We start from the raw sequence: 24,655 nt of genomic DNA, 5'->3' as shown, positions 1-24,655 counted from the left end.
TTCAAATGCTCGACATTATGGAAATCCACGATTTAGTTGATATCATTATACTTGTTTCTTTGGTTGATATATATGAATTTCGGGAATTTTTATTGATTAGTAAATAAAAATGGTATTAGTTCATAACCCCTAGTCATGACATTACAGTCACGTTTACTTTATTATAAATTTGCATTTTTGCAGAAAGTAGATATGATTTTAACATGATTACCAATAGATAAAATAATGACATCCAAGAAGTTATAAATGTGCATAGTTCTAAACAAACGTAGGTAAAAGAAGAGTATTGGTTCTAAAACTCAAAAATAACCTGTGAAATTTCATGGCAAAGTTTTCAATCTAATATAATTTTTGTTTTAGTATAAAAACGTAATTACACAAATGCAATATATTTTGAAGTAGGTACATTGTTAAATGTATTATTTTTTCTGTTTATATTGTGAATTTCTAAAATGTCTGACATCTGGAGCAAATCAGCCAATAAATTCTATAAGTCTACATTCTGCAAGAAACAAGTAAGTCAATTTCTAAATCAATTATATTTTATTAAATACAAAAAATTATATAAAAAATACTTGTTTCTAATTAACAAAAATATAATTTATTTTATTTTTTATTTATCATATGTTCTTCAATTTAACTAGAACGATGTCTGTTATATATTTTGAAAACTAAAGTTTGAGATATAATTCCTTCTACTGCACATATATGTAAAAACAGTTTACTAAGGTGTCTGTCATCAATTATCTTGGCAATTCGTTTTAATATCTATGTGAGGCGGCCAATCTAGATCTATTGCAGTAACATCTAATGCAACAATGTCGACATTTATTTTATATGCATCCTCATAATTATGTTCTTTAAGATAACATGTAAGCAAATCTTTTACATTTGGAATGGTTCGGCCAAAATCTCCATGTACTAATTCTTTAACATATGTTCCGGCTTGTGTAACAACATCCAAGTAAAATAAATTGGGATGATCTAATATTAAAGTAGCTTTCATATTATGTATGAATCTTGGCCTAGTAATCATAGATCGTCTGTGTAGCACTCTTATAGGCGTTTTTTGTTGAATGAGAAAACCATCAGGCTTATTTAAAATACTGATCATATCATTTGTAAGATTATTCTGTCCATTGTATAGACAAAGTGCTCGATATTGTTTGGTTTTGTTTTCCTCGCCTTGCTTTATATGATTTACATCTTCCCTGTTTACTAATTGTAAATCTCTAACACGAAGGTCTGGGCATTTGTTTATTGTATTTTCAAGATCTCGCAACTGACTAAATGTTACTTTGGTGTACTGAACATCTTGCAGTTCAAGAACAAATGGTCGCCCTAATCCTAAACAACGAACATCTACATCTTCTCGTCCACTTGAAATAAGATGTACAAGATTTTTATCACATTTGAATAACTTTATAACAGGTTCTTCTATAATTTCTTGCACACTACTTTCAGCCATTCTTTTTCCATCAATAATCCAGGGAGTCTGACACAAACTTCTTGAAAACTTGTTATATCTACCAGCAATAAATAAAGTATCCCCTAAAATTGATATATTTTTTATTTTCAAAGGAAAATCTGGAATTGAAGGAGGAAGATTGCAATATTTATCAAACTCTTCAAAACTAATATGTTCTGGTGTAATATTATTCTCAAAAAACTTTCTGGTAAGTATATGGCGATATTTTTTGGGCTCATTTCGCCTGCTGTTAAATATATCTGGTTTCGATTTTATAAGTTTTTCTAATTCTTCATCTTCATTTTCAAATTCTAATTCGACAGTCAATATGGTGCCTTTTGTTGCTAAAGTTATTTTATAAAATTCACTCAATTTCGGACCAAAGATAAATTTCCAAACTTCTTTTAATGGGACATCTGGTTGTACAGTTTTAGAAAAACGACTAGGAAATTTATTGATTAAGGAAAGCCAAACAGAAAGAGCTCGTAAGTTAATACATATCGGCAAGCTTAGAGCACAAACTATGTTTATATTATCATACAAGTTGAATTTATTGCTTTGTTCTATTTGCATCAATATATCATTTGTTGTTCTTTCCTTCAAAAGATCTAGACAGGTGACACAAACATTTTCCTTCGTTTGTTTATGAGGTGGTTCTAAACTTTCTGAACATTCCTCAATACCAAGCTGACTTAGGGAGCTTTTTATGTCCAAATACGTTTGACTATTTCTACATCCTAAGTATCGTAAACAGCATGATTTGCAACAATTAATTTCGCGTAAATATTTGTAAATTTCTACGTCGTTCGTCATCATAACCTATGATTAAACTTTTAGAAAACTCGGTTTACTTTGTTGAAAATAAATAATACGTTAGATTGAAATATTGTTTTTTTCATACATGATTTGGTTTACATCATTTTACAATTTTAATTCAAAACATATTAACATATTAATTATTATATTGTCTAGCAGGCCCTTGTATCTCAGTGTAAAACCCGCGTTCACAAACCGTGCTTAAAGTAACATAACCTAGGTGAGGATTTGGCGCTAGTGAGCCGATTTCATGTTGCGTAGCAGGTTGGTAAGTCTTATCTAACTCTAAAATTTCAATCTTTCATCTCTTTCATGTTGGTTGCGTTCGTTTAATTTTAACTTCGAAGCGGGAGGATCATTTTTCTCAGTTTTCCACATCGTTCGATTGTGTTGTGCGTTTTATACAATATTTTGAACAGATAATAAGTATGGGTTATAAATGCATAGTTCCAGGCTGCGGTAAAATTCGCAATAATGCGTTATTGCATAGATTCCCTCGCGAAGGAAGAGTATTCAAGGAATGGTTAAAGCGCATTCAAGTGCCTGCACTTTATACCATGAGTTGGAGAGAAATATACAAAAGAAAACGTGTGTGCACGGAACATTTTAGTCAGACGTGCAGAATGCGTGGTTCTTGGCGTGGTTCAAACCTGAAACTTGGTTGTTTGCCTACAGTTAATATGCCGGGATTCACAGGAGATCCATTATTGAAAGTGAATTGTTTCCTGGTTTCAGACAATTTAGGTAAAAAACACATTGCATATAATTTTCCTTATCTTTCCCCTATCCAATAATTTTTGTTGATTTTGGTTTCAAGTAAATAAAATAACATGTCCAACAATTATATCCAATAATTTTTATTGATTATGGATATCATGCTGCATATTATTTTCCCTATCTTTTCTCTATCCAATAATTTTTTTTGATTATGGTTTTAAGTAAATAAAATGTACATAACATATCAAATATATTATTATAATTATAATTACCTAGACATATAATTATATCTTATAACTTTTATTGATTATGGATAACATGCTGCGCATTATTTTTCCTATCTTTCCTCTATCTAATAATTTTTTTTGATTATGGTTTTAAGTAAATAAAATGTACATAACATGTGTTATTCTTATTGCAGAAAAAAACTGTGCAACACCATTTTTTACAATGCACTTTTCAGTGCCATCAATATCCAATGAATTGCCACTTGCAGGAAAGTTACTAAAGAAAGAAATTGTCATTCGAAATGAAATTACTTCTTTGCAATCTGAATTCCTAGATGTTTCTTCTCTTATTGAAGGTTATTTAAAATGATTTCATATAGCTTTTACTTGAAATTTTAGATAAATTAATAATTTTAAATTCAATTTCAGTCGATCTATCTGCGCTCGTTCCAGATGTTTCAGATGTTCCGGTTGTTCCAGATGTTCCGGTTGTTCCAGATGTTCCGGATGTTCCAGATGTTCCGGTTGTTCCAGATGTTCCTGCCAATGTACCTCATATAGCTATAAGACGATCAGGTATTTCAATGTTTCTTGAAAAGATATATTTCTTATTTAACTAATAAAATCATTCATTTTCTTAGATATTCGAACACCAAGGAGAAATTTCTTGAAGTTTATAGGTGTGAAGCATCGCAGGCAGCTTTCATCAAAATTAAAGAAATGTCATGATATAATTATGACAATGAAGAGAAGTGCCAGACGAATTATGAAAAATCATGAAATTGCCAGAGCTGAGCTAAAGGAGGCTTGCAGTACAAACAGCATGAAAGAAGTTGAAAATGTTGTCAATTCAATAACTGCGACATTGATCAAATGCCAGATGAAAAATCAGCCGAAACAGCCTAAAGGAAGAAGATACAACCTCGATGAAAAAGCACTGGGTATCGCTTTGTACAAACAGAGTCCATCCTGTTACAAATATTGGAGGTCCTTTTTATCTTTACCTTCAAAAAGCACTGTTTCTAAGTCCTTGGCTAATATTCCGATCAGCTCTGGTATAAATAAACCTTTTATGGAGACTTTGCGTACTTCTGTTCTGAATATGGATCCATCTAATAGAAACTGTGTTCTGATGTTTGACGAGATAAGTATTTCTGCAGGTCTTGATTATGACGAGAGTAAGGATAATATAACAGGCTTCGAGGAGGTTACAGAGAGGAGACCAAAGTTTGCTGACCATGCTTTGGTGTTCATGATTAAAGGCATTCGTGGACACTTTAAAACATCAGTGGCATTCTACTTTGCTGAAAGTAGTGTCAAAAGCGCTGAACTTAAAGTTTGTATAAGAGAAGTTATATCAAGCCTGCAGGAAATTGGTCTCACTGTTGTAGCCACTGTATGTGATCAGCATGCTACAAATGTCGCCGCAATTAACTTGTTGCTTAACGAGACAAGAGCACAGTTTCTCAAAGAAGACAGAAGTTGCAAACTTCAAGGCTTTCTTGTTGGTGATCAGGAAATCATACCACTTTATGATCCACCACATATGTTGAAATGTTTGAGAAACAGCTTTTCATCATATGATGTCACTTTCATTCAACGTAATCAAGAAAAAAGGGCATCCTGGAGCCATATAATTAAGTTATTCGAAATTGATTCAGAATTGCCCAATTTTCGCATGTGCTACAAGTTACGAGCACATAACGTGTATCCTGACAAAATGAGAAAAATGAGAGTGAAGGATGCTGCAGTGGTGTTTTCTTATAGCGTTTCATCAATGATGCACAGATATGCTACTAAGCAGTGTGAGTAAAAGAAAATTATGTAAAATGTATTTAATCGCATTTATAATACAACCTCTTTTAATCGTATTCTAGATGATAATTTTCCTCAAGAAGGTACTGGGACTGCTGATTTCCTGAAATTCATAGATGAGCTGTTTGACAGTGTGAATGGAACAGCTTCTAGTTCTGCCAGTGACTATAAACCTCTTCGCAGTGCTCTTACAGATAAGTCTAAGCATTTAGTATTTTGGAAGGAAGCTAGACATGTCTTAAAAAGCATATGCTTCTATAAGAAAGACAAGAGAGTTAAAACACCACCAACTATTCAAAATTTTATTAGAACATTGGAGGGTTTCGAATATATTTGGCAGAAAATAAAGTGTCCGGAAATTAAATTTTTGTCAACTCGTAATTTTAATCAAGACCCTCTTGAAAATTTTTTTGGTAGTATTAGAAGTCACGGGGTAAACAATCGCAATCCTTCTTGCAGTGCTTTTATTGGATCCTATAAAAGTCTTGTCGTCAATAGGTTTCATTCCGTCCATTCTTGCTCTGCCAATTGTGAGCTTGATAAAACAGAAGGTGCGATTGATTCGTTAAAAACATTACTATTGTCTAATGCATCAGTCAATTCCATGTGTGAATCTAGCTTGCATGAAGATGTTTTAGTTTCGTCTAATGTGAATACTGATGAATTCACATTAGAAGAAGTTAGTAGCAGTTTACTGCATGTCCAGGTGAATACATACATGACTGGCTTCATTACCAAGAAAATGTTAAAAAATGTTAAATCGTGCTCCATGTGTAAGTCCCATATTTTAGCAACAGAAAAGGATGGAGATGATTATTGGCTGATAAGGGTTAGGGATCGCACTGGAAAATCTCTTGTTTTTCCTTCTAGAAGCTTTGTTCACATTTTTTCCAAATGCGTTAGAGTTTCGGAACATTTTTTACCTAAAATTTGTGTAAAAAATAATTTAAAAACATTGCTTAGTTGCATTGTGGATAAATTTGTTTTTACTCAAAACTTTAATTTTGATTGCCCAATACACAATTTAAAAGTAATATTTTTGAACCATTTTGTACCGTATTTTATAAAATATTGGGTAAATGATATTAATTTAGCACTACGCGGTAAAATAACTTTTTCTAGCCCTATGAATGTTATGAAAACAAAAGCTCTATTGCGTTTTGATAAAATGAGAAAGAGACAACTGGCAATTCGTAACACAAAGCGTGGTGTGCGCTAATTTTTTTAATTTACCGTATATATATTATTTATTATACATATGCATATCATATACACATACACACAAACACACACACACACAATATTAGATTTTTTTGTTCGAGGTTGTGAAAAAAAATTCTTTTAGAAACTGTAAAAAATTTCAAAAAGGGTTGCTGAATGATGACACACAACCATGTCGAAACGTATAAATAAATAGTTCTTTATTTATTTTTTCATTTATTTCGACAATTGGCTGAAAATTAACATTCAAGAATATATATATATATATATATATATATATATTATTCACTTACATTTTTTACTGCTTTTGAATTCTTTTGTTTTCAGAGCATGAACAAAATTATATGGTGCAAGAAACATCTATTAGCTTTTTAACTACTCATTCTGAAAACTAGTGGTTCTTTAGTTGAAACATATGTGTCCTAGACAATAATATGTGTGTTTATTATTGTATGCATTCAATTTTATTATTATCAAAAATTATATTTCTGAATCCTTCTGTATGTGGTAATTTTCTGGTGACTGATACTCCATTCCATTTTATATTATGTATTCTTTTCCATTTATTATCGTTACTTACTTAAATTTCTGTATACTTGTATTTATTATAATTTTTACTAATGACTGTATTCTAATCCATTTTATTATGCATTCAATTTTATTATTATCAAAAATTATATTTCTGAATCCTTCTGTATGTGGTAATTTTCTGGCGATTGATACTCCATTCCATTTTATATTATGTATTCTTTTCCATTTATTATCGTTACTTACTTACATTTCTGTATACTTGTATTTATTATAATTTTTACTAATGACTATATTCTAATCCATTTTATTATTGTTAGAAATTATATTTCTGTGTGGTTGTATGTATTATAATTTTTACTAATGACTATTCTATTCCAGATTATTATAATTAGAAAATGCATTGCTGAAACCTTTCATATTATAATTTACTGATGACATGTGACTATATTTTACTAAAATTATTATAATAACAGGTTAGAACCCAATCGAAATTGTTATGACAAGAATGAGTGATTTGTATTGACACATGTAGTTATGTTTATTGCCTTCTTTTACTTTTATTTATGTGATACAAATATTGTTTGATATGTCATTTTCATTGTATTTTTACAAAATATAATATTGTAATACAAAAGTTCAATTCAAATAAATTATTTTTCAAATTATACATTTCTTATTTATATTTATTTTAAAAACTGTAATATTTTTATTTCAAATTTTGGCGCGCTAATTCGAATGCCGAGCGCTACGCGATTGAAGCGCCATTTCGAACTGTTGTACGCTACGAAAACTAACTCTCTGAACCAAAATACCGGGAGAGAGAAACGTCTATATTATTATATTGTCTAGGTTGTCTAGGCATATTAAATATTTCGAGGTTAGGTTTGAATAATCTATTAGTTTAGCAGTGTTGCCATTCTCATAGAACAAGGTGACATTTTTTTTAATTGCAGCGGTAACTTTTAACGACGAAAGGTATTTCATTTATTTATAGGAAATAAGTTAAAAATGACTTTTTTAATTACCATAAAATAAGTTTTTTTTATCAAATTCGAAGTACAAGAAAAAAAATAATATTATGTACAAATCCATAAATAATTTTACGTTCATATTTTTAAATGGCAGTTTTGTTTTATTTCCGGTTTTTTATGTGATTAAAAACATAGAATAACCTAGATAAGAACCTACATAGTACTTAAAATGCAGCCAAGCATTGTACTTTATTTAGTTATGTAGTTTATCATCTATGCCATAAGGAAAGGGTCTATGCTATATGGACTGTCAAATCTTATTCAGTTTAACCGCTTGTCCGTTAAATTTATTATTTTTTTTAGGCATTTTACCAATACATATTTTAAGATTACAATTTAATTGCGCGTGAGTTATATATATTCAATATTTTACATTATGTTATTGTTTTTATACAAAACTTTATTTATAATTTAAAATATAATTTTAACGAGAAATGACTTGGTTGTTGTAGGTAATAAAATGGCATCTAAAAAGCCTACTCCAGTTAACGTTAATAGTAGCAATAGAGAAACGAATTTAGATGATTCAAATGATGATATTTTTGAAGAAGGTGGTTCTTACGTTGGAGACATTTATATTCCTCCTCCATACAAACCAGTATGTTCAATGGAAACAAATGGTCCACGGACAATAATTACTAAAATCATTAATGAGAATTTTAAAAGTTATTATGGCGTCCGAATAGTTGGGCCCTTACATCAAAATTTTACAGCTGTCATTGGACCGAATGGCAGCGGAAAAAGTAATGTTATTGATGCAATGCTTTTTGTTTTTGGATATAGAGCTAGTAACATGAGAACGAAGAAAGTGTCTAGCCTTATTCATAATTCTAGTCGTGCACAGAATGTCAATAGTTGTTCTGTTGCTGTAGTGTTTCAAAGCATAGTGGATAATGATGATGGAACTTACAAATGTGTTGGCAATGAGATAGAAGTCAGGAGGACTGCTTTTAAAGATAATTCATCTTACTACAGTGTGAATGGTAAGAAGAAAACATATAAGGAAATTGCTTCATTGCTCGGAGGATATGGAATTGATTTATCAAGTAATAGATTTCTTATTCTTCAGGTAACTAATTGAATAAGATTTAGGCTGTTATATCAATTCTTACAATTAATCTTTTTCAATTAAAACTGTATTTTGAAATGAATGTTGCTTTTACTATAGTTTATTCTAATTTTATCATTATAAATATATTTTTTCTGATAATAATTTTATACATAATCATGGTTTACAGGGAGAAGTGGAACAAATTTCCTTAATGAAACCAAAGGCTCAAACTGAGCATGATCGTGGAATGTTAGAATATTTGGAAGATATCATAGGAACAACAAGATACAAGGTTTATACATCACTAAAAATAACTTATGTTTTATAGAATTTAATAATAATTACATTGCTTTCGTTTCTATTTTTTATTTTAGGAGCCCATCAGTAAATTAAACGAAAAATGGGAGGATCTTACAGAGGATCATCAACATCGATTAAATAGAATAAAATTATTACAGCGTGAGTTAAAAGATATGGAGGGACCAAAAAATGCTGCCATAGAACATCTAAGAAAAAGAAATGAACTTATTATTGTGAGAAGTGAATTACTTCAATATCAGAGGTAATTCAATTAAAGTATCTAGAATAAAATTGAAATTACAATGGCATTATATATTTTAGAATGAAATGCCAAGTGGAGAAGAGTAAGATAACTGAAGTGAAAAATGAAAAAGATGAAAAATTGAATATCATTTTGAAATCTATAGAAGAAATTGAAAAAGAAAAGAATAAAAACGAGACTGGTGGTGCTGATTTATTGAAGTAAAAAATGAGATACTTTTTAATTGCTTTAATAATGTTTTATAAAATAATGTCATTATTAACTAATGTAACTATTATCACAGAACACTCAATGATTTGAAGAAGCACTTCTCTAAACAGAATGCAAAATACGAAAAAGCAAATAGTCGTAACAATATTATTACTATTGAAATGCAACAAGCAAACAATCAACGGAAAAAACTGAAAACTGAATTTGAGAAGGAGAAAGTCAAGCTCTTGGAACTGGAGCAGGTTTGTATGCTTTTATAAATAAAGTTTAGTCAATTTTTTAATTTGATTTTAATTTTTACATGGTTTACATAAAGTCTTATAGCAAATATCAGACTCATTAAGTTTATCAAATTTTTAGATTCCTGAAAAAAATAATAAGTTAATACAACAATGTGCAGAGGATTTAGCAAATCTTGAAAAAAGGAAAATGAAACTTGTTGACGAGCAACAATCATCAATGACCAAATTTAAAAAGGAGAGTGAGGTTATAGTTGAACAGAGATCAAAGGCTTCTGAAAAGCTTATGCCGTTTAAAGAAGCCTCTTCTAAAATTTTATCAGAGGTTTGATTTTTAAACTAAACTATTTAAACAAAATTTAGCTAAACAATGTGCACTGAAACTAAAATCATAAATTCAATGCTCTTGAATTCAGAATGTTTAGAACTCTAGAAATATTATTAATTGATATAAATTATTTATGGAGTACAATGTTTGATTTTATTTTTTTTTTGTTATTCAATCTATTGGCTAGTTGTAATAAAATTTATTAACCTTTTAATTTTATTAACAATATTCACAGCTGAATATGGAAAAATCAAAATTAACTTTAATACAAAGCAATGAGAATAAGCAAAAGGCCATGTTAGAAGACATGGAAAGGCAACTAGAAGAAGTTAAAAGTCAGCTGGGTCCTAAAAGCATGTATGTGAATTTTAATTCTTGATGCTGTTGATAATAGAATATTTCATATTTCATCACATTAATTTTAGGGAGTTGAATAATTTTACAACAATGAAACCTGAAATAGAGAAAAAATTAAAAGAAGCTCAAGATGAACTGGTTCCCATTAAAGAAAGTACAGCAAATGTAATTGCTAAAATTCATCAGATAACTAAGCAGGTCAGTTTTGAAATTTGTTGTTGAAATACTATATACTAAAATAACTTCTTTATGAAATCTTCAGTCATGAGTAATGACTTTTTGAATTTAAAAACAATTTACTTAATTTAATTTTGAACTTTTAAAGAAAACTTGACTATATTTTTTTATTAAATTATTCCTAATTATTATCTTCTTAAAGAGAACATATAAACAAATCCCAGTATCTTGTTAGCTAGTCTTGCTATATATGTAATATGCTTTCCTTTTTGAATATTATAATAGTCTGATTATTATAATATAAGGACTTAAGATTTATATTATATCCACAATAAGTTTTGTGGTTAGTATAGTTTTTGATGGCACCTGATAATATAATTATCTTTTAATATTTAACATGTTATATAAAACCCATTACGAGGAGGAATTTGTTAATATTCGTTCATAGTTATATGGTGTGGCAAGAGATGCTTTTTTTTTCCCTTTTCCTTTTTATTTTTATTCTACTTGAAAACAGACTAATATATACAGTGCTTATTGCAAAGTTACATAGTGTGACAATTTGTTTAGTAGATTGAATTTTAACAACAAATTGTTTTTCAATTTTATTATTCATAGCTGACGCAAAGTCGAGAAGTATATCAAGAAAGCAGTAGCCGGAATAGAATCCTTGATTATTTGATGAGGAAAAAGCAAGAGGGTCAGCTCCCAGGGCTTATAGGAAGGCTGGTTAGTATTCACTTTTTGCTATTCATTTTTTACATTATTATTTTCATTAAGAGACTAGTTTCACAAAATCATGCTTGATACTTATTAGATTCATGAGAAACAATATTGTTCCTGCTGTTCTAAATATGTTTCAGTGTATATATATATATATATATATATATATATATATATATATATATATCTGAAAGGAAAACATCTAAAAATTAAACAAAATATTTTAACATGTATTAAATCTTTATTTCAGGGTGATTTAGGCGCTATAGATGATAAATACAATGTTGCAATATCTACTGCGTGTTCACAACTTGATTGTATTCTTGTTGATAATATGGATACAGCTCAAACTGCTTTGAAATTTCTTCAGGATAACAATATAGGGCGGACAACATTTATTGCACTGGACAAACAGGAACATTTATGGAATGCTATTAAAACACCATTCCAAAGGTAATATATAAAAATAATTTAATATATATCTATGACCAAAGGGGGCTTTAAGTTGACAGATGCAATATATTACCAGATTTTTTCAATGTTGCAATGAATAAATTATTGGTATCTAATATTAAACTGATTATGCTCTGTTATCAGCATAATATGTATACTAAAACTTTTCGAAGAAGTTTGCCTAAATATTTGAATCTCAATTCATATTGATGAGGTTGATTATTTAAATGTATTGGGAAGTGCAACTCGCTTAGGTCAAATGCCACTTACAACTTTTTTATTATATTCAACATTAAGCATTGAATATTAAAAATTGTGATGTGTATTACATTTATATTTGTTGTGATGCTTATTACATTTATATGTGTATTATATTTATAATTAAAATTATCTTTTTTATGGTTGCAGCCCTGAGAATGCACCTCGTTTATATGATTTAGTGCGTATTGCCGATGAAAGTTTAGCACCAGCATTTTACTTTGCCCTGAGAAATACTCTGGTTGGAGCTGATCTGGAACAATGTATGCGTCTAGCTTATGGAACACCAAGACACAGAGTTGTTTCATTGAAAGGGGAATTGTTTGAGTGCTCTGGTAAGACAAACATTTTTATGGCTTACTGTAAATAAAAGTTTAATATCTTCTCATCTCTTTTAATTTTGATCATTTGATTAAGAAGTGAATTCTGTTAATGATATTTTTACTGCAATGATTGATTATTTAATTAAATTAATTTGAAAGATCAGTCAGGTCATGTCTTCACAAATAACAGTTTGTATATATAAATACATATTACATACATACCCCAAATAACTATTTGGGGTATTTTAAAAATTCAATAACCATTTGTTAGGATCTAATTAATTTTTGCTAATATTAACTGAACTTAATCTGTAAATATGTGAATTTTTCAGAGTTAACAATATTTTAAGACATAATGTTTCTTTTATCTTTTCCAAGTTATTTTTATCAATTTTCTTTATTAATTTTTTTATCTAAAAATTTAAAAATATTTTGTAGTATGTAATTTGTGTAAGAATTTGATCAGTTATGAATAAAAGCTACTTCACCAAATTCTACTTATTTAACAGACGAGAAAGATATTGTTTTGCAACTTTATGAATTAGAATTTGTTAGATCTTCAATGTTAATTTTTAATCTATTAAAGCTCATTAAAATATAGAATTATTTACAATACATTTTGTATGCAAAACTTAACAATGCATCGTACTTTTTGAAAGGTACTATGACTGGAGGAGGAAAATCAGTTGCACGAAACCGCATGGGCAGCAAAATAAAAACACACACACGTAGATCTAACTCTAATATAGAGAGCCAGGCAGATTTACAAAATTTAGAAATTATGCGAGATAATTTACAGAAAGAGCTTGAACAAAAACGAGACAGAGAGGTATGGATTTATTGTGCAATCTAGCTTAAGAATATTTAATATGTTCCAGAAACATGAAAATTGAAATTTAATACTTAAATTAAATTTTTCAATAATTCAGGAGACATAGCCCTTTTCTTAGAGACTCATGGTTATGAAAGCAAATATTTTGTATATGTAAAAATAGCAAAGAAACGCGAATTCAACATATATAACTATACATTCACTATTAATTTATAGTCTAACTTTTAAATGTTAAAATAATCGTTGACACATTCGTGTGGGTAAATCGTAACATCACAAGTAATATTAATATATAATTGAAATGACTAACTATAATATTATTTACTGTCATACAACAACTAAAAATTTTTTATGGTAGAAAAATTATTGTTACAACTGATGCAAGTTTTCTCATTTTCTTTTTGTCATCAATATTTTTCAAGAAAACTCTTGATCCCTCAAAGCTCGCTTGTATTTCGAATTTTGTTCGTATTTCAAAGCAACGAATCGTTCCTTTGGCGGGCTTTTATTATATAGAATTTATGTTATATAATGTTACACTTATAAATACCATGTTTATAAACCAGAATAATTTAATTATTTAATTATTATTAATTTAATTTAATTATAATTTTAGATAAGCTTGGAAGAAATAATAAGGCGCAATTACAAAGCATTACAAGATTTTGATTCAACACATAAAAAGCTATCAATGGAAGTTAATGTAGGTATTTTCTATAAACATTTATTAATTATTTTCTTACTCCTTTTATTATTTTTTATTGTGGTTCAAAATTAATTTAGAAATTTGCTTTAGGCCCTAAACGAACAACATGTATTGCTATCGAAAAGTTTGAAGCAGCAACAAGAAAAAGTGAAAAATAGTTGTAGTGATGCAAAGGCAGTGAAGAAACAAGAAGAAATAATTCAAAATCTTGAGCTAAAACATAAAAAATCAATTGAAGATTCCGAAGAGGTATTTCTCATATTGTATGATTTGATTCACAGTAATAAATCAAGGATTTAATCATTCTGTGATTCATATACCACATCTGGTTTATCAACAGTTGTTATTATGTTAATTATAAAATCCTTCAAATTTAAGGCATTTCTAATATATATCAAAACTGAAAGTGTAACATGAAGAAAGTATATGATAATAAAAATATCTAAATATTAAATTGTATCATATGATATAAATCAAAGCTCAAATTTATTGTTATTTTTAAAATTGCTATTCTGAAATACTATTAATAGTGAAAAATGTTATTGTATTTAGTCAAATTGCTTTTATGGCTTACAATTAATTTTATTGTTGCAGTTGGAAAATAAAGTGAAACAATTAGATGAAGAATTGAACCGTTTGAAGAAAGACACTTTATTTAAAGTAGAAAAGGAATTGAAAAATGTAACTAAGAACATTGATGATCTGAAAAAAGAATCGGCTAAACTTACAATCGAACTTACCAATAATGAAAGGTAAATCAAGAATTTTATTTAATATTAAAATTGATTTTATTAATTGATATTGATATCAAAATTAATTTTTCAACAAAAAGTCAAATGAAATATTAGTGCCTGTTACAAGATTTATATGAATTGTTTTGGACCTATTATTGTATTAATGTTATTTCTATAAATTTAAGTACAGGGTAGAAATTTTGTTGTTGTATATAGATAGTTATTTTGTAAATTTATTTTCATTCTGTTTTATAATTTTTTTCATGCAATAATCTTTAAATCATATCTTATTTCTATAAAATTTTCTTACTTTAAACATTAGCATAAATGTCAAATAATTGTATATACAAATCCATAAAATTATTATAATATATTAAAATGAAAATAAACGCCAGATCGCCTCGTTATTAATGTTCCGAAGTCGATCTCACGCTTTTCACATAATAGAAATTGAAATTTATAATAGTCAAACATACATTCATCATTCTATAAGACATTTTCTAAGATAAATGAGCAGAGAAAACTGTGTAATCAACAATTTCGAGTATATATATTTAGTAACTGAAATTTTTACAAACTAACACAACCTTTTCAATTTACAAATATAATAAAAATATATTCATATAATATTTCGTACTATTGAATAAAACCAACAAAAATTGACAAACAAATTTTCGCTAGGCCTATAATACAATTAAAATAATCATAAAACTATAGATGACAAGAAATATAACATTTATGTATATAACAATAGATATACACGCATCGTGTGATATGTAGAAATCTAAGCCGCTAAATTGCGACGTGTACCCGTTTTGTATTTAATTCCTATAGTGTTTTTTTTAACAATTTTATTTAAGTCGTGTGTTCCTTGAGGTAGATTTATTATTGCTTGTGATATTTGAGGTAGTGAATTAGATCCTGAGGATTTTTAGCCTTCGTCGGCATGTAGACACATTGCCATCATACAAATATTTTATAAATGAAAATACTATCCTTAATTTTTTAATGCATTTGAATTATAAATTACTGTTACTTGGTGCTTATTACAAGACGTAATTAAAGTTGAAATAAAGCCATTTCAAAATAATAACATCAAGTTTTATTTTACAGAAATCTGGAAAAATGTAAAAAAATGGTTTCTAAACATGAGGCTGATATCAAGAACTTTGAAAAGACAATATTAGATTTAAGAGATGAAAAAACAAAGCTGGAAGAAGATGCTGCTCAGCTGGTTGAAGTAATTAGTGAATACGAGGTGAATGTCTTAATATTAATATTGTGAACAATTTTTTGACTTGATGTTTCCGAGAACAAGTTAGTCAAAAGTAGACTTTTCATTGAGGTTTGCTCAAAAACGGCTGAACCGATCTGAAAATTTAGCCATTCGATGAAACTTGATAAGCACAGCAACTCTGCATACTGATAAATATATATATATATATATATATATATATATATATATATATATATATATATATTGTATGGTTCTGAATTTGATGTTGACATGTATATATATACATATATATGTGTGTGTGTGTGTGTAAAATAGTTAATGTGTTAATATTGCTTGTTAATATTTTACATAAATTATTGTATTGTTGCTTTTTATATTTCAGACAAAAATCAGTGAAACGGAGGAAGAATATAATTCCCTGAAGTCTTCCACAAGTGATCTAAGCAAACAATTAGTCAAATTAAATTCTGATAAATTGGACAGTGAACAAGAAGTTGCAGAATTGGCTAGCAAATTAAAAGAAAATGCTTCAGCATTACATAAAGTTAATAGTGAATTACAAAGTTTGAAACTGGAGGATATTCCATATGAAAATGAAAATGAAAAACAAAAGTTGAAGGAATACACAAATGAAGAACTTGCAGTATTCAAGGAAGAAAACTTGTTGTATAAATCATCAGTACTTCATGGAGACTTAAAAAAATCACAGCCCAACATGCAAGCTATAGAAGTATGATGAATACTATTTTTATTTAGTAACCAATAATTATTTAGATTTTTTTGTCTTAACATATAATATTTTCATTCTCAGGAATATAAGAATAAAGAGGTTCAATTGATTGCGCGAACTGAGGAATTAGATGCTTTGACTGATGAACGAAACAATATACGTAAATTAAAAGAAAAATTATCTAAAGACAGACATGACCAATTCATCACAGGGTTTCAAATTATTTCTTTGAAGTTAAAAGAACTTTATCAGGTGAGTGAATATAAATTATAACCTGTGTTTTTTTACTTGATAAATTGATCTAAATTCATATTTTGTTGCTTTATACAAATACTATGAGAATATTTTAAGCTTGTTTTTGTACAAAGAGCATACAATATTTAGAATATGAAATACAAGAAAACTAGGCCCATATGACCCTGCAACTTGAGTGCAGAATAAAATATTTATTTAATAAACACAGTGCAATAACAATTTCTATCAATTATATGTTGTGGTATTTAAACTTATTTGTTACTTAGTTAAATTATCTTTTAGGTAATAACATTGGGTGGAGATGCTTCATTGGATCTCGTTGACTCTATGCTTCCTTTTAATGAAGGAATCGTGTTCAAGTAAGTTGTAGATATATCAGAAGTATTTGTATAATTAATCATATGATTTTGTGTTATTTTTATTTTATTAAGTTCTGAATCTGAATATTATATTTAGATTGTTTATAAAAAAGTTGATGAACTACAACTCTAAGTCATACCAAGTCTCTGATGGTCAATCTTTGTCAAAATTTAATCAGCACAGCACCCAAATGATATATCTTCTGAATAGTTTTTAAGTTTTCAAAATCAATTCAAAATTTTGGGAATTTAATAATGTACATGGTGTAAATATGGTATATCTAGCTTATTAAAATGACTATTCCATAAATTTCAGTGTAAGACCATTTAAAAAATCATGGAAAGCTATAAGTGATTTATCTGGAGGAGAAAAGACTTTAGCTTCCTTGTCTCTGGTACTTGCTTTACATTATTACCGGCCTTCGCCGCTTTATGTTATGGATGAGATTGATGCAGCCTTAGACTTTAGAAATGTTTCTATTGTGGCCAATTATATTAAGGTAAGAAAATATTTATTTATAGGACAAATATATTTCTAAGTCCGTCTTACGAGTGACCTGTCATACGAGTGTTTCTAAATATTTGTTTCTTCGACACAAGAGCAATATTCTAGTTTTGTGCGAGTAAGAATTTTCTTGAAAAATGTTAACGGCAAAATGAAAATATAAATAATTTCGTTACTTGTAACAATGATTTTTCTATCATAAAAATATTTTGATATAAATTATTTTATAGTTAGTCTTTTCAATTTTATATTAATATTAATTGTTAGTATTGATTAACGCAAGCAAATATATTGAGGATTGTTGCAATGTTTGAGATTTCTACTATATATTAATAGAGGTCGAACAAGTGTTTTGCTTTTTTTACATTTACAAAATATTATTTGCTTTTATGATCATAACCAAGAGAAAAGGGCCATATTTCTTGAATTATTGAAAGTGAAGTTATTGAAAAATATGAGAATGGCTAGGATGTACGTAAACACATAGATATTCACTGTGTTTAAACATAATTAGTTGATAAAGGATGTAACTCTAACTAAAGGTCTTATAATAATTTGTATGCAGCTTTCTGAGCTCTAAAAACTTATGAATAAGAATTATCCGAAAAAAAGTTGCAACAGTTCAAGAATGGAAGTCTTTCAATGAAACTAAATAAATAATAAATTTATTTTTAATATTCTAAAAACTTAACAAATACCACAGTGCTGAAAAGAATTAATGGCATAAAAATGTATTTATATGGAAAAAATTGGTTTGAGAGGTACCACAGTAGTTGTTACTAAAATTATTTTTTTCAGTAATTTTTATGCATCAAGATATTGATACAAATGAGTACAAAATTGTAGATATTGATATCAATTTTTTTGTGTTTCATTTTAATCATATCATTAAATATAATGTACAATATCTAAACTTAATGAATGTAAAAATATCTTTCTCATTTTATTTTCATTAAATATACCTAATCTCTCAATTTTATTCTCAGGAGCGTACTCGAAATGCCCAATTCATAATCATCTCTCTACGAAACAATATGTTTGATCTTTGCGATCGTTTCGTCTGTATTCACAAAACTCGGGATTGCTCCAAAGCTATCACAATTGATAATACTTGCAGTATTGGCAAGGCACCCAAAGTAGATAATGCAGTAATGGATAAAAAGAAACTTGTCACACAGGCATCGTAATAAGAAATAATTACAATTTACATTATATGGAAATGTTTAAGTATTATAATTTGGTTAAATTCAATTTAAGTGCAAATCATGCCTTTTGAAACTATGCCTATAAATTTGAACTTTATATTTTAAAATATTATAATATCACTCATATCTTATTGTCAGCAAATCTGTAAAATTCCAAAATTGAGAATTTCTTAAAGGTTTTGAGACTTTCTGACTCATACTTAAGTATTATACTTGAATATATACATACTTAAAGTATTAGAATTATTATATATCAATATAGTGTTTCTCTCTATATTAAATTAATACATCTCATAATTTAAGAAAATAATGAGATATATTAATGGCAATTAGTTGACAAACCTTATATTAGGCCTTTATTAATATGGTTAATAATACTTATCAATACTATTTTTCTGTAATTTTATATATAATATGTATATTCTAAATTTATGTTAAATATGCAATCTAATTTTGGATTAATTTTAGAATATGGATTAAATCGTTTTTATCATATTATATGTATATTTAACTGAATATATTTTTTAGGATGCTGTTCAAGTACTTTGAATTTATCGCAAATATTATATTTATATTATTTTTATTTTATTTATTTTATTTTTATCCAAATATTATATTTATATTATATTTATTTCCAAATATTTTATATTATATGAGGTTTTGAAAATATTTTTCATTCTTATAATTTTTTTTTATTGTTATATAAGTTGCCTTTAATGCAGATGTTATAACTTCGTCCCAAATCTAAAATGCATGCTTTATTAAACATGATTCATTGAAAACTGATAGGTTTATATTTGAATATATTACAAAATATAATAAATCATGTTTTTTTTTTAATTCTGGCGCTTTAATTTGAATCGATAACAATCACTAGGTTAGCGGCGCGCCATAGTGAAAAGCGCGCGATGCTGTGTCTGTTTATTCATCTATCTATGGTATCTGGCATTCTTAATGAAAGTGCGTTTATATTATTCAGTTATATATAGTTTAGAATCCGAAATACATATTTGAACCAGTTACTCGTAATAACTATAACATAAATATAAAATATATTAAAATATTATCACTGACACCATCAGATTTTGAGAAATGTAATTTTTTTGTTTTATTATGTTGCCAACTTCTGTTTAGATAGTAGTGTGTTTTCTTGTTTGTCTTTGATCTAAAGTTACAGAATCTTGTTATCAAAATTAATAAAAATGCCGGTGATTACTTTAAGTAATAAATGTATTTGGTTTAGTACATGAATATTTTGTTGGAAATGGAATGTGAAACTGTAAATAATTGTGAACAAGAAGATACAAACAAAGTTAAGGTTCGTAAAAATTTGTCAAATCCTGTACAATGTTTGAGGTTATAATAACCTATCGTATAATGTGTTGTCTTTTAATAATAATAATTTTTGTGCAATATTTTGGATTGAGATTTTTTGATTTGAGATGTATAAACTCGTTTTGTCTTTACGTTGCTTTAGGTTTTGTCTCAATTGTGTGAAATTCATATTTTTTTTATGTTTAGGATTTATCAGATGATCTACCTTTGTTATTAAGAGCGAACAGTATTTTTCGAGCAAGGTTGTTGCAAATTGAGTAAGTATAATTTATGCAAAATGTGTCATGAAATTGTTTATATATATATATATATATATAATATATATATATACATATATATATTTATATATATATCCTGCTAATCAACAATGCTATAATATAAACATTATAATCAACTTGCAGCAGAAGTTTACCTTTAATAGAAAAATTAACTATTGATAATACAGATCTGGCTGAAAAAGATAAAAAAATTATGGACCTTGAAGAGGTAATTTATATACACACATATTTACATTTATATATATGTATATATATATATATATATTTACATTTATATATATATATATATATATTTTATATATATATATATATGTATAATATATAATCATTGCAGGAAAATGCAGGACTGATTAATTCAAAGCGTGAATTATTACAAGAATGTGAGAAGTTAAACCGTGATTTGAATGAACTAAAAGAATTATATGATAATCGACGAGAAGAAGTTAAAGAGAATGCTCAAAGAGATGAAAAAATAAAGGATCTTGAAAAGGTAACTTATATAGATACACATGTATATATATATATATATATATATATATATAAATATATATAAATATTCAAATAAAAAACTTAAATAAAATCTTTAATAAAATCATTGCAGAAAAATGTAGAGCTGTTTAACTCAAATCAAAATTTATTAAAAGAATGTGAGAATTTAAACCGTGATTTGAATGAACTAAAAACATTATATGATAAACAACTGGATGAGAAAAAATCTTTTCTGACAAATAATGCTAATAAAACGGATCATACTGATGACTGCCTTATGGCTGATCTAGAACTTTCTTCTGATGATGAAAGTGAATTTCCAGCAAATAATAAGGTTAAATCTCAGAAAATGCCAGTGGAAGAAAACAAAAATATTGCTTGTGAAAAATGTATAAAACTAGAAGATGAATTATCATTTGAGAAAGCTATGAATTTTACAAGACATTTTCATTTTGTATCTCCAGTTCCAGAAGAAAAGCATTTCTCATCTGTTTCTATTCAAACTGATATTGTTCATGATCAGTTTATAAAAAATAATACATTAACTAAAAATGATCAAGAACTTATAAGCAATCCTCTTGGTTTTAGTACATCTGAAATTTGCAAAACAATATTTAAAAATAGAAATAAATTAATATTTTCCATAAATTCTTGTGGTTATAAGCATATAAATGCCTTCAATAAACTTGATTTGGGAGCTGAAAATGCTTTACCTGAGATAATAAAAAAAATATATAATTTTCTCTCTGAAGTAACTGATTCCATTCAAGATTCTTTCGAAGTAATTACAAAGAAATTTAATAAAACTTATGAATTAAAAGACTCACCAGAAAATAATAATATTAGTAATGCTTATTTGGGCAAGACAGAAAATACTGAATGTTCACCACTAGATGGTAAAATTAATAAAAAAAGCAAAAAGCGATTACTTGATGAAATACAACCATTAATTCATGATGAAATTGCTCCGAAACGCACTTGCACTTTAAAACCACAACAAATTGACTATGATTTAATTTACAATAATATGAACATTAAAAAACATGATAAACTAATCAGTCCAATTAAAAGTATTGCTGCTTTGTCTCCAAAAGATGCAAACAAAACCTCAAAAAGAAAACTAAAATCTTTAAAAAATAACATCTCTCCTCCAATAATTAAGGAATTTGCTAGTATTGATAATGACAATGTAAATAATGAATTGAAGAGTGTTCCTCCCAAAGGTAGACGTAAGTCAGTTATTAAAATATTAAACGATTCCCAAAGAATGAAGAGAAATCTAGAAATATTTTCAAAAGGAAAGAAATTAAAAAAAATAAAAACTGATTTTATAAAAGTGAACAGTGTTCCAAATATAGAAAATTTATATAATCAAAATGTTAACATTCAAAATGAAAAAAATAATTCAATCCCAATTACAGCCATTACGGAGAATAAAGACATGAAATTAAGCACAAGTAGTGTTAAAACTATTGAAAGCCCTGTTATTACAAAAGTTTTGAATACTGAGAAAACCGAGACCAATCGAGCAAAAGAGAGAAAAAGCAATCGACATGATAAATTAAATAAGTCTGTGATAGACACTTGTAAGAATTTAACTGGCGAATGTGATCAAACTTCAATTACTTCTATTAAAAGTTCAAATTTGAATGATACACAAGAGGACAGAAAACTTGAAAATTTGAACATAAATTTGGCAGAAATAGATAGTTCAAGTAATGTAACTAAATCAAATGTGGATCCTTTGAAAAATTGTCCAAATTACTTGGAAGATAATACCAAATCAAAAACTGATTTTCATGTAAAATTTGTTCCTGAAGGTTCCACAGAAACTAAAAACATCAAATCCCATGAAAGCGACTATGAATCAAAGGAAACCAAAGATTGTGTTACTAATGTTACAAAAACAGAAACAGAAGACTCTAATAAGATCCAGAACAATAATATCAAGATCAATGGAGTTTTAGATGAAAACGAAAGTTCAAAAACTCGAGCTGAACAATCAGATTGTTTTGAAGAAATTGATGGCAAAAATGACAATTTACCTAAAGAAAATTTTGTTAATAAAATTGAAAATACAGTGTGTCTCTCAGAAAACGATACTAGTATATTGAGCAAAGGTAACTCAATTCACAATGAAAATGTTGACACAGAAAAAATTAAAAATTCAAATGAAGAAAATATGAAATTAAATTTTTATACTGAACAAAGTATAAATGAAGATTTTCACACACCAGAAAAAAATAGGCAATTGAAAATGGTTTTAGAAAAATCTGAAGAGATTCAAATAATTCAAGGAACTTCTGATTCTGAAATGGTTAACTCTGATACTCCTACATTGAATAATTCTTCTTATAAACAAGAAAATATTTCAGACAATAATGCTGTTCAAACAAAAACTAGTATAATCAATTACAATAATACTAGATTAAAACAAAATAATTTCCAATCAACGTGTCTTGACTATTCAGTCATGGAAAAACATGTAAGAAGCATTAATTCAGTACAAACACCTGTTGAAAAGTTCAACAATCGCATAAGTGTTTTATCAGAACTCATTAAGGAATATGCTCTACCTAATAAAAACTATAAAAAGCTCATTAAGCAATTTCCAACAGCTATACCATTTACCCCAAGTTTCAAAACACAAGAACAACAAATTAAAATGATTCTTGTAGAATTTCTAGAGAGCCCAGATGTATCGGCAGGTATACCAAAAGCCATTAGTGAATTACAAATTACAGATTTGGACATAAAACAAGTTTTTTCTCAATGTTTGTTATACAACATGAAAGATGATTGGGGAACGATAATTAAAAAAAATCCACAACCTGCAAAATATTTAATTAGACTTATATGGCATCTTGATCAAATTTATGAAGGTTTTAAGCATTATTATATGTCTGCGACATCATACAAATTATTCAGGTTGAAAAAAGCTGATGATAAATATTTTATGTTGTATTCTCAAATATTCATTTCCTTGTGTTTAGAAGCTGGAGATGTAAAAGCATTGTCCATATTTCTGGCAGATAGTTTATATTGTTTCCACATTAAATGTGTGAATATTTTTGAACAGATATTAACAGCTTGTCCTGATTTGTTACAATGTTACAATTCTAATATTAGAGGTAAGTCATTTTAATTTTTAAAAATGTTAAGTAGACTTTGGTTTTTTAAGAAATTGCCAATAGTTTTAATTACAAATTTAGTAACCTGCTTAATTTGAATCTTTATAATAAGAAGTGCTTGATATTTTTGCTCAAGAACCATTTTTTTATTTTAATACATAAGCGTTATTTCTTTTAGAGAAAATAGTGTTCTTAGAAATTGCTAGTAGTTTCAATTATAAATTAGTATGTTTAATATGAATCTTTGTAATAACAAGAGCTTAATATTCACAAATATTTTTTTTATAGAAAATATTCTTCATACTACTATGAAATATCTTTTACTGAATTTTAAGTCTAATGGAGAGGCAAC

At 27.6% G+C, this 24,655-nt stretch overlaps 3 protein-coding genes across 5 annotated transcripts; 2 read left to right on the top strand and 1 right to left on the bottom strand.

The window, feature by feature from the left end:
* The first annotated feature begins 371 nt into the window (after window positions 1-371).
* On the top strand, window positions 372-19,203 carry LOC113382831 (structural maintenance of chromosomes protein 4-like). Of its 3 annotated transcripts, XM_026621073.1 has the most exons (23): window positions 372-515; window positions 1,582-1,676; window positions 8,279-8,895; window positions 9,065-9,169; window positions 9,252-9,439; window positions 9,499-9,639; window positions 9,723-9,891; window positions 10,010-10,213; window positions 10,452-10,573; window positions 10,642-10,771; window positions 11,369-11,479; window positions 11,724-11,926; window positions 12,335-12,519; window positions 13,167-13,336; window positions 13,956-14,042; window positions 14,136-14,294; window positions 14,640-14,797; window positions 15,893-16,037; window positions 16,399-16,746; window positions 16,828-16,998; window positions 17,284-17,360; window positions 17,677-17,860; window positions 18,852-19,203. In XM_026621073.1, the coding sequence occupies exons 2-23, from the start codon at window positions 1,640-1,642 to the stop codon at window positions 19,050-19,052; spliced, it is 3,912 nt and encodes a 1,303-aa protein (XP_026476858.1). In that variant the 5' UTR covers window positions 372-515; window positions 1,582-1,639; the 3' UTR covers window positions 19,053-19,203. The 3 variants fall into 3 exon arrangements, with proteins under 3 accessions (XP_026476858.1, XP_026476859.1, XP_026476860.1); XM_026621074.1 differs by lacking the exon at window positions 372-515 and having other exon boundaries at window positions 1,573-1,676; XM_026621075.1 differs by lacking the exons at window positions 372-515; window positions 1,582-1,676 and adding an exon at window positions 8,093-8,172.
* On the bottom strand, window positions 636-2,334 carry LOC113382832 (putative tRNA pseudouridine synthase Pus10). The gene has a single exon (XM_026621076.1). The coding sequence runs from the start codon at window positions 2,282-2,284 to the stop codon at window positions 740-742; it is 1,545 nt and encodes a 514-aa protein (XP_026476861.1). The 5' UTR covers window positions 2,285-2,334; the 3' UTR covers window positions 636-739.
* Window positions 19,204-20,171: 968 nt separating the features above from the next.
* LOC113382723 (girdin-like) lies at window positions 20,172-24,303 on the top strand. The gene is made up of 6 exons (XM_026620953.1): window positions 20,172-20,388; window positions 20,592-20,662; window positions 20,807-20,891; window positions 21,018-21,173; window positions 21,285-24,100; window positions 24,166-24,303. Exons 1-6 carry the CDS (start codon window positions 20,317-20,319, stop codon window positions 24,206-24,208), a joined length of 3,243 nt encoding a protein of 1,080 aa, XP_026476738.1. The 5' UTR covers window positions 20,172-20,316; the 3' UTR covers window positions 24,209-24,303.
* The last annotated feature ends 352 nt before the right edge of the window (window positions 24,304-24,655 follow it).

Source organism: Ctenocephalides felis, unplaced genomic scaffold, assembly GCF_003426905.1.
Source record: "Ctenocephalides felis isolate EL2017-DRISC unplaced genomic scaffold, ASM342690v1 CF-g0.4_SCAFFOLD_03570, whole genome shotgun sequence".
In the NCBI taxonomy this organism is placed as follows: Eukaryota; Metazoa; Arthropoda; class Insecta; order Siphonaptera; family Pulicidae; genus Ctenocephalides; species Ctenocephalides felis.
Note: the sequence above shows the minus strand (reverse complement) of the source record. Positions and strands in the feature narration are given on the sequence as shown.